The sequence below is a fragment of the Heptranchias perlo genome, chromosome 11 (genome assembly GCF_035084215.1).
Source record: "Heptranchias perlo isolate sHepPer1 chromosome 11, sHepPer1.hap1, whole genome shotgun sequence".
NCBI lineage: Eukaryota > Metazoa > Chordata > Chondrichthyes > Hexanchiformes > Hexanchidae > Heptranchias > Heptranchias perlo.
The window spans coordinates 76,783,221-76,794,531 of record NC_090335.1 but is presented as its reverse complement, the minus strand read 5'-3'; the positions used below and the strand labels follow the sequence as shown (position 1 = coordinate 76,794,531).

General features: G+C 49.8%; 1 protein-coding gene across 1 annotated transcript in view; it reads right to left on the bottom strand.

Annotated features, from left to right (window-relative positions):
* Window positions 1-6,991: 6,991 nt before the first annotated feature.
* The window catches only part of rsph1 (radial spoke head component 1), a 37,025-nt gene continuing 32,705 nt past the window's right edge, over window positions 6,992-11,311 (bottom strand). Inside the window, exon 8 of the mRNA XM_067993403.1 lies at window positions 6,992-7,640. Within this exon, the coding sequence (XP_067849504.1) occupies window positions 7,255-7,640 (386 nt within the window). The 3' untranslated portion in view covers window positions 6,992-7,254. The remainder of the gene's footprint in view (window positions 7,641-11,311) is intronic.

Sequence of the window (11,311 nt, the reverse complement as noted above, 5' to 3'; positions counted from 1 at the left end):
ACCATTGGAGCGTGCCTGTGCGTGTAACCATGATAACAGAGTGGCACTGTCCTGGGATCGGACTGTGCACAGAAGGACAGGCCCCCACTCCAAAACCTGCTCGTTTAATTAGGGGAACAGTCATTTTTAATTAATTCCTCAATTGCATTGCTAGTGTAGGGTGAATGCTGGGACGCTTTCATACTTTGAAGGCGCTATATAATTTTTATTCAAAAGCAAAATATTGCAGATGCCTCTCCACGCCCTCTCCGAGCTCATCTTGACCGTAAGACCCAACTCCTGCCCTTTTCCCACCAAACTGCTGACCACCCAACTTCCCTTCTTGGTCCCCATGTTAGCTGATATTGTTAACAGTTCCCTCTCCTCAGGTACTGTCCCCCTCCCCATTAAATCTGCTGTCATCACCCCCTCCTCAAAAAATCCACCCTTCACCCCTCCGTCCTTGCAAACTACCGCCCCATCTCCAACCTCCCTTTCCTCTCCAAAGTCCTTGAACATGTTGTCACCTCCTAAATCCCTGCCCATCTTTCCTGCAACTCCATGTTTGAATCCCTCCAGTCAGGTTTCTGCCCCTATCACAGTACTGAAACGGCCCTTATCAAAGACACAAATTACATCCTATGTGACTGTGACAATGGTAAACTAACCCTCCTCATCCTTCTCGACTTGTCTGCAGCCTTTGACACGGTTGACCACACTATTCTCCTCCAATGCCTCTCCTCCATCGTCCAGCTGGGTGGGACTGCGCTCGCCTGGTTCCATTCCTATCCAATCGTAGCCGGAGAATCACCTGCAATGGCTTCTCTTCCCACTCCCACACCGTTACCTTTAGAGACCCCAAGGATCTATCCTTGGCCAACCCCTTCTATTTCCCATCTACATGCTGCCCCTTGGTGACATCATCTGAAAACACTTCAGATTCCACATGTAGGAACATAGGAACAGGAGTAGGCCATTCAGCCCCTCGTGCCTGCTCCGCCATTTGATAAGATCATGGCTGATCTGTGATCTAACTCCATATACCTGCCTTTGGCCCATTTCCCTTAATACCTTTGGTTGCCAAAAAGCTATCTATCTCACATTTAAATTTAGCAATTGAGCTAGTATCAATTGCCATTTGCGGAAGAGAGTTCCAAACTTCTACCACCCTTTGTGGTAGAAATGTTTTCTAATCTCGCTCCTGAAAGGTCTGGCTCTAATTTTTAGACTGTGCCCCCTACTCCTAGAATCCCCAACCAGCGGAAATAGTTTCTCTCTATCCACCCTATCCGTTCCCCTTAATATCTTATAAACTTTGATCAGATCACCCCTTAACCTTCTAAACTCCAGAGAATACAACCCCAATTTGTGTAATCTCTCCTCGTAACTTAATCCTTGAAGTCCGGGTATCATTCTAGTAAACCTACGCTGCACTCCCTCCAAGGCCAATATGTCCTTCCGAAGGTGCTGTGCCCAGAACCGCTCCCAGTACTCCAGGTGCGGTCTAACCAGGGTTTTGTATAGCTGCAGCATAACTTCTGCCCCCTTGTACTCCAGTCCTCTCGATATAAAGGCCAGCATTCCATTCGCCTTCTTGATTATTTTCTGCACCTGTTCATGACACTTCGATGATCTTTGTACCTGAACCCTTAAGTCCCTTTGGACATCCACTGTTTTAAACTTTTTACCATTTAGAAAGTACCCTGCTCTATCCTTTTTTGATCCAAAGTGGATGACCTCACATTTGTCTACATTGAATTCCATTTGCCACAGTTTTGCCCATTCACCTAATCTATCAATATCGCTTTGTGATTTTATGTTTCCATCCACACTGCTTACAATGCCACCAATCTTTATGTTGATGACTTCCAGCTCTACCTCACCACCACCTCTCTCAATCCCTCCACTGTCGCTGATTTGTCACACTGCTTGTCCGACATCCAGTACTGGATGAGCAAAAATTTCCTCCAACGAAATATTGGGAAGACTGAAGCCATTGTCTTTGGTCCTCGCCACAAACTCTGTTCCCCAGCCACCGACTCCGTCCCTTTGTTTACCTGGCTACTGTCTAAGGCTGAACTAGACCGTTCACAACCTCAACCTCCTATTTGACCCTGAGATGAGATTCCGACCACATATCCGCTCCATCACCAAGACCACCTATTTCCATCTCCATAACATCGTCTTTCTATGTCCCTGCCTCAGCTCATCTGCTGCTGAAATCCTCATCCATGCCTTTGTTTACCTCTAGACTCCACCATTCCAATGCTCTCCTGGCTGACCTCCCATCTTCCACCCTCCATAAACTTGAGCTCAACCAGAACTCTGCTGACCGTATCCTAATTCGCACCAAGTCCCGTTCTCCCATCACCCCATGCTCACTGACCTACATTGGTTCCCGGAACGGGAAGCTCTTGATTTTAAAATTCTCATCCTCGTGTTCAAATCTCTCCATGGCCTCGCCCCCTCCCTATCTCTGTAACCTTCTGCAGCCGTACAACCCTCTGAGATCTCTGCGCTCCTCCAATTCTTGCCTGTTGCGCATCCCCGATTTTAATCGCTCCACCATTGACGGCCGTGCCTTCAGCTGCCTCGGCCCTAAGCTCTGGAATTCCTTCCCTAAACCTCTCTACCTCTCTCTCCTCCTTTAAGACACTCCTTAAAACCTACTTTTGACCTAGCTTTTGGTCACCTGTCCTAATATATCCTTATGTGGCTCAGTATCAAATTTTGTTTGATGACGCTCCTGTGAAGCACCTGGGGACATTTTACCATGTTAAATGCGCTACATAAATGCAAGTTATTGCTGTTGTTGAGGTGCTGTTCTTCGAGCTTCCATTGAGCTTCACTGGAACAGTGTAGGAGGCCGAGGACAGAGAGGTCAGAGTGGGAGTGGGAAGGAGAATTAAAATGGCAAGTGACCGGAAGGTCAGGGTCACGCTTGTGGACTGAGCGGAGGTGTTCAGCAAAGCGATCACCCAGTCTGCGTTTGGTTTCCCCAATGTAGAGGAGACCGCATTGTGAGCAGCGAATACAGTATAACTAAATTGAAAGAAGTACAAATAAATTGCTGTTTCATCTGGAAGGAGTGTTTGGGGCCCTGGACGGTGGGAAGGGAGGAAGTAAAAGGGGCAGGTGTTGCATCTCCTGCGCTCGCACGGGAAGGTGCCGTGGGGAGGAGAGCGGGTGATGGGGGTGGTGGAAGAGTGGACCAGGGTGTCGTGGAGGGAACGGTCCCTTCGGAATGCTGAGCCGAAGATGTGTTTGGTTTTGGCATCGCGCTGGAGGTGGCTTAAATTGCACCCTTTATGTTTCGGATCCACCCATGATTACAGATATCTCCATGATATTCAGCGCTCCTTGAACCACTGCTCTCCCTTCCTGAGAGCCATGCTTAACACCACGTGTCACCACATGCACGCTCTCTCTTCAGGAGCACCGACTCACACTACTCCAGAGTTGTCCTGGTCCGCGGTTCCATCTCATTTGGCGCTTTATCAATGAACTTATTTTTTTCTTCCTCTCAGTTGTCAAGGACCACAAGCTTCAACAACTCTTAGATACCAACACCCCTCCTGATCCTCTCTCCCCTTCACTTTCCTCTGACCCCATCCCTCCCTCCAATCTCACCCTTTATCGTGTTTTCATTATCCCCTCTGACCTTCCCCTCTCCGACCCCGAACAATCAGTCCTCAGCAAAGGCCTCAGCTTCATTCCCTTACGCCTCCACCTCAATGAATCTCCAGCTCAACATGATGCTGAGCTGTTCTTCCATTGCCTTCACCTCCCGTGCCCACTTCTTTGGCCAGGAGTCTTCCCCCGGCACAGCGGACCCTTTCTCCTGTCTTCAGAACTCTTGTTCCATCTGGTCCCCCCCTCTCTGGCCTCTTACCCTCTCGATCTTTTCATTGGGAACTGCCAACGTGACATCGGCCGTCTCAATTTCTCTACTCCCCTCATTCACTCTAACCTACCTCCCTCTGAACTCGCTGCACTCTGTTCTCTCAGGTCAAACCCTGACATTGCCATTAAACCTGCTGACAAGGGCAGCATTGTTGTTGTGTGGCGAACAGACCTCTACCTTGCGGAGGCTGAACGCCAATTCTCCGACACCTCCTCCTATCTCCCCCTGGACCATGACCCCACCGTCAAACATCAAGCCATAGTTTCCCAGACTTTTCACCATTTCAAAAATACTATGATCGATCCTTTTTTGGTCCAGTTTGTATGACCGCACACTTACCAGCATTGAAATCCATCTGCCACAGTTTTGCCCACTCACTTAATCTATCAATATCTCTTTGTAATTTTATGCTTCCGTCTACACTACTTACTATGCTACCGATCTTTGTGTCATTGGCAAACCTGGATATATGGCTCTCTATTGTGTTATCTAAATCATTAATAACTATAGTGACTATCTGAGGCACCAGCACAGATCCTTGTGGGACACCACTAGTCAATTCCTTCCAATTCGAGCACATACCCATTATGCCTACTCTCTGTCTTCTACCGCCTAGCCAATCCCCTGACCAGATCAATAATTTGCCTTCAATTCCATGAGCTTCAATTTTAGCTAACAGTCTCTTATGTGGAACCTTATCAAATGCCTTTTTTTAATTCGTTCATGGGATGTGGGCGTCGTGGCAAGGCCAGCATTTATTGCCCATCCCTTATTGCCCTTGAGAAGGTGGTGGTGAGCCACCTTCTTGAACCGCTGCAGTCCGTTTGGTGAAGGTTCTCCCACAGTGCTGTTAGGGAGTTCCAGGATTTTGACCCAGCGACGATGAAGGAACGGCGATATATTTCCAAGTTGGGATGGTGTGTGACTTGGAGGGGAATGTGCAGGTGGTGTTGTTCCCATGTGCCTGCTGCCCTTGTCCCTCTAGGTGGTAGAGGTCGCGGGTTTGGGAGGTGCTGTCGAAGAAGCCTTGGCGAGTTGCTGCAGTGCATCCTGTGGATGGTACACACTGCAGCCTCGGTGCACCGGTGGTGAAGGGAGTGAATGTTTAGGGTGGTGGATGGGGTGCCAATCAAGCGGGCTGCTTTGTCCTGGATGGTGTCGAGCTTCTTGAGTGTTGCTGGCGCTGCACTCATCCAGGCAAGTGGAGAGTATTCCATCACACTCCTGACTTGTGCCTTGTAGATGGTGGAAAGGCTTTGGGGAGTCAGGAAGTGAGTCACTCGCCGCAGAATACCCAGCCTCTGACCTGCTCTCATAGCCACAGTATTTATATGGCTGATCCAGTTAAGTTTCTGGTCAATAGTGACCCCCAGGATGTTGATGGTGGGGGATTTGGCGCTGGTAATGCCGTTGAATGTCAAGGGGAGGTGGTTAGATTCTCCCTTGTTGGAGATGGTCATTGCCTGGCACTTGTCTGGCACGAATGTTACTTGCCACTTATCAGCCCAAGCCTGGATGTTGTCCAGGTCTTGCTGCATGCGGGCACGGACTGCTTCATTATCTGAGGGGTTGCGAATGGAGCTGAACACTGTGCAATCATCAGCGAACATCCCCATTTCTGACCTTATGATGGAGGGAAGGTCATTGATGAAGCAGCTGAAGATGGTTGGGCCTAAGACACTGCCCTGAGGAACTCCTGCAGCAATATCCTGGGGCTGAGATGATTGGCCTCCAACAACCACTACTATCTTCCTTTGTGCTAGGTATGACTCCAACCACTGGAGAGTTTTCCCCCTGATTTCCATTGATTTCAATTTTACCAGGGCTCCTTGGTGCCACACTCTGTTAAATGCTGCCTTGATGTCAAGGGCAGTTACTCTCACCTCACCTCTGGAATTCAGCTCTTTTGTCCATGTTTGGACCAAGCCTGTAATGAGGTCTGGAGCCGAGTGGTCCTGGTGGAACCCAAACTGAGCATCGGTGAGCAGGTTATTGGTGAGTAAGTGCCGCTTGATAGCGCTGTCGATGACACCTTCCATCACTTTGCTGATGATTGAGAGTAGACTGATGGGGCGGTAATTGGCCGGATTGGATTTGTCCTGCTTTTTGTGGACAGGACATACCTGGGCAATTTTCCACATTTCTGGAAGTCCATATAGACTACGCCCATAGACATACCCCTGTTACTACTTTAATTACTTTCTCAAAAAATTCAATTAGGTTCATTAGACATGACCTGTCCTTTACAAATCCATGTTGGCTCCCTCTAACCAGCTCACATTTCTCTAACTGCTCAGTCACACTGTGATCCTTAATTATAGAATCCAATAACTTCCCCACAACAGATGTTAGACTGACAGGCCTAGTTTTTTTTATCTGAAAAGCAGCAAATGAAGAGATTTGATAGAGTAAATAAGGAGAATCTGTTTTTACGGGCAGGAGGGCCGGTAACCAGAGGAGACAGGTTTAAGGTAATTGGCAAAAGAGCCAGAGGTGAGATGAGAATTTTTTCTACGCAGCGAGTTGTTATGATCTGGAACGCGCTGCCTGAAAGGACGTTGGAAGCAGATTCAATAGTAACTTTCAAAAGAGAATTAGATAAACACTTGATGAAGAAAAATTGCAGGGCTATGGGGAAAGAGCAGAAAAGTGGGACTAATTGGAGAGCTCTTTCAGAGAGCCGGCACAGGCACGATGGGCTTTCATCCCTCTGTCTAGGCTGGACTCGAACCCAGCTCCCAGGGGTGAACATCCGTACAATAAGGAAGGGGGAGCTGCCGATATTAAGTTGAGTGACCTTTTGTTTGCTGCTTTTCAGATAGGGTGATGAAGACCCTGCGCTGACCTCATTCTCATTCCCTGGTTGTAACTGAGTTCAGTAACTCTTAATGTCCACCTCAGACTGGTTCTAAAAAATATAGTTGGGTCAAATGCAAATGTCTTTCGTGGACTCAGTACCATCTCTCTTCCAGTCTTTTCCACATTGCAGTGACAACAAGCTATCACCATAAGAAGGCTGAGTCTATTCATTGTGAGTAGCATTTATAATGGAGTGGGGTTTTTTTGCAATGACGATGAAAAATTTCGAACAACCTTTATATCCAACATTTATTTTTGAGGAAATAAATTTATATGGAATGATAAATCACACAATGTGCACACCTCAACCAGGAAACATACTCTCCTTGTTAAAAACATCTTCGAGTGGCAATCAGCAGAGCCAGTCACTGCTTCTTTTCTTTGTGTTGTGTATATTTTGATGATGATGTGAATCATTCAGTATTTTGAGCCTGTGGGCGAGTGTCTTTCTGTAATTGGTGGTGGTCTCCGCCCAGGCTCTTTGTGCATGGCTCTGTCCTCTCTCCACAGTTTCAGTCATCCTTCTCTTCAGACGGGGCCCCTGCCTCAACTTCATCCGCTGAACTGACAAGCAATGCAGGAGCATCTGGTTCAGGGGCATCTTCCTCAGGAGCGTCTGCCTCAGGGGCCTCTGCCTCAGGGGCCTCTGCCTCAGGGGCGTCTGTCTGAGGGGCGTCTGCCTCAGGGGCGTCTGCCTCAGGGGCGTCTGTCTGAGGAGCGTCTGCCGCAGGGGCGTCTGCCGCAGGGGCTTCTGCCGCAGGGGCGTCTGTCGCAGGGGCGTCTGTCGCCGGGGCGTCTGTTGCCGGGGCGTCTACCACGGGGACATCAATGGTCTCTGTCTCATCGCCAACTTGCTCATCAGTCTCAAGGGCGTCTTTCTTTAGTTCAGCCCTGAATGCTGTAAGGGTAAAGTGAGACCATTACAAACTATAATTCCATTCCTTGGTTTGTGCTGGTATGGCTGAGAGCATAAGATGTTTCTCCTGGTCTGCAGTGGGTTACCAGGGCACAGAGCTCAATCCCACACCCTGGTTTAACAAGTACATAAACCTTTAATGTTGCCCTGAGAATGGACCTCTTAAAAAATCACAATCAGGTCAACCTCTGGTCTCAACACCACTGATATTTATAAAATGGGAAATCAGGAGACAGGACGCTCTGTTTCCCCCGATTAATCGATTCTTCTAATTCGTGGTTGGTTACTGTCGGGGGAAGCATTGGAGGAAAACTCACTCAACGATCAGGCAGTAATGTTGCCAAGAAGAGAATGTGGGCTGTGTTTCTGAGCAGGAAAAGGGAGAAAGGGTGTGAGGTGACTTGGTAACACACTACCAACATGTGCCGGATTGGAGCGTGATTGCGACTCACTCATCGCCGCTGAGTTATGGTTAAATTCCCTGGCAGGGGGCTGGTGCATATTATTCAGGACTAGTAGCCCAGAGGTTATGACTTCCAAACACATCATGGCACAATATTCTGGTAATTTTTGGAGACCTGAAAAATAACCATGAAAGCTGCCGGATTATTGTTTAAAATCCAAGTAATGTCCTTCAGGGAAGGGAACCCGCCACACATAACTCCACCCTCACACTACATTGGTGACTCAATGATCTCCGGACAACCAGGGATGGGCAATAAATATTGTCTTGTCAGCATCAATCACATCCCAAGAACAAATAAAAAAGCACCCCTAAGTTTGTCCCCTGGCGCATTAAGAACATAGAACATAAGAATAGGAGCAGGAGTTGGCCGTACGGCCCCTCGAGCCTGCTCCACCATTCAATAAGATCATGGCTAATCTTCGACCTCAACTCCACTTTCCTGCCCAATCCCCATATCCCTTGATTCCCCTGGAGTCCAAAAATCTATCTCAGCCTTGAATATACTCAATGACTGAGTATCCACAGCCCTCTGGGGTAGAGGATTCCAAAGATTCATCACCCTCTGAGTGAAGAAATTCCTCACCTCAGTCTTAAATGGCCGACCCCTTATCCTAAAACTATGCCCCCTCGTTCTAGACTCTCCAGCCAGGGGAAGTAACAATTACTAGGGGAGCATCATTTTGGGTCACCAGATATAGTATCTGTGTCACTCTCATAGACACTGCTTCATCCCGTGTGGGATGTTCCAGTGTCTGGAGTTGGTTGCCTGCTTCCTTTCTGACCTCTGTCACTGCTCCCCGATTTAGCACATCCTCTCTCCTGTTCACTCTCGGTGCTGTCCAGCACCCTGTCTGTCTGTCCTCTGTCACTGCTCCCCGATTTAGCACACCCTCTCTCCTGTTCACTCTCGGTGCTGTCCTGCACCCTGTCTGTCTGACCTCTGTCACTGCTCCCTGATTTAGCACATCCTCTCTCCTGTTCACTCTCGGTGCTGTCCTGCACCCTGTCTGTCTGTCCTCTCACTGCTCCCCGATTTAGCACATCCTCTCTCCTGTTCACTCTCGGTGCTGTCCTGCACCCTGTCTGTCTGTCCTCTGTCACTGCTCCCCGATTTAGCACATCCTCTCTCCTGTTCACTCTCGGTGCTGTCCTGCACCCTGTCTGTCTGTTTTCCCTCTGTCACTGCTCCCCGATTTAGCACATCCTCTCTCCTGTTCACTCTCGGTGCTGTCCTGCACCCTGTCTGTCTGTTTTCCCTCTGTCACTGCTCCCCGATTTAGCACACCGTCTATCCCGTTCACCCTGGGTGCTGTCCTGCTCCCTGTCTGTCCTCTGTCACTGCTCCCCGATTTAGCACACCCTCTCTCCTGTTCACTCTCGGTGCTGTCCTGCACCCTGTCTGTCTGTTTTCCCTCTGTCACTGCTCCCTGATTTAGCACATCCTCTCTCCTGTTCACTCTCGGTGCTGTCCTGCACCCTGTCTGTCTGTCCTCTGTCACTGCTCCCCGATTTAGCACATCCTCTCTCCTGTTCACTCTCGGTGCTGTCCTGCACCCTGTCTGTCTGACCTCTGTCACTGCTCCCCGATTTAGCACATCCTCTCTCCTGTTCACTCTCGGTGCTGTCCTGCACCCTGTCTGTCTGTTTTCCCTCTGTCACTGCTCCCCGATTTAGCACATCCTCTCTCCTGTTCACTCTCGGTGCTGTCCTGCATCCTGTCTGTCTGTCCTCTGTCACTGCTCCCCGATTTAGCACATCCTCTCTCCTGTTCACTCTCGGTGCTGTCCTGCACCCTGTCTGTCTGTCCTCTGTCACTGCTCCCCGATTTAGCACATCCTCTCTCCTGTTCACTCTCGGTGCTGTCCTGCACCCTGTCTGTCTGTTTTCCCTCTGTCACTGCTCCCCGATTTAGCACATCCTCTCTCCTGTTCACTCTCGGTGCTGTCCTGCACCCTGTCTGTTTTCCCTCTGTCACTGCTCCCCGATTTAGCACATCCTCTCTCCTGTTCACAGCTCGGTGCTGTCCTGCACCCTGTCTGTCTGTTTTCCCTCTGTCACTGCTCCCCGATTTAGCACACCCTCTCTCCTGTTCACTCTCGGTGCTGTCCTGCACCCTGTCTGTTTTCCCTCTGTCACTGCTCCCCGATTTAGCACATCCTCTCTCCTGTTCACTCTCGGTGCTGTCCTGCACCCTGTCTGTCTGTCCTCTGTCACTGCTCCCTGATTTAGCACATCCTCTCTCCTGTTCACTCTCGGTGCTGTCCTGCACCCTGTCTGTCTGTTTTCCCTCTGTCACTGCTCCCCGATTTAGCACACCCTCTCTCCTGTTCACTCTCGGTGCTGTCCTGCACCCTGTCTGTTTTCCCTCTGTCACTGCTCCCCGATTTAGCACATCCTCTCTCCTGTTCACTCTCGGTGCTGTCCTGCACCCTATCTGTCTGTCCTCTGTCACTGCTCCCTGATTTAGCACATCCTCTCTCCTGTTCACTCTCGGTGCTGTCCTGCACCCTGTCTGTCTGTTTTCCCTCTGTCACTGCTCCCCGATTTAGCACACCGTCTATCCCGTTCACCCTGGGTGCTGTCCTGCTCCCTGTCTGTCCTCTGTCACTGCTCCCCGATTTAGCACACCCTCTCTCCTGTTCACTCTCGGTGCTGTCCTGCACCCTGTCTGTCTGTTTTCCCTCTGTCACTGCTCCCTGATTTAGCACATCCTCTCTCCTGTTCACTCTCGGTGCTGTCCTGCACCCTGTCTGTCTGTCCTCTGTCACTGCTCCCCGATTTAGCACATCCTCTCTCCTGTTCACTCTCGGTGCTGTCCTGCACCCTGTCTGTCTGACCTCTGTCACTGCTCCCCGATTTAGCACATCCTCTCTCCTGTTCACTCTCGGTGCTGTCCTGCACCCTGTCTGTCTGTTTTCCCTCTGTCACTGCTCCCCGATTTAGCACATCCTCTCTCCTGTTCACTCTCGGTGCTGTCCTGCATCCTATCTGTCTGTCCTCTGTCACTGCTCCCTGATTTAGCACATCCTCTCTCCTGTTCACTCTCGGTGCTGTCCTGCACCCTATCTGTCTGTCCTCTGTCACTGCTCCCTGATTTAGCACACCCTCTCTCCTGTTCACTCTCGGTGCTGTCCTGCACCCTGTCTGTCTGTTTTCCCTCTGTCACTGCTCCCCGATTTAGCACACC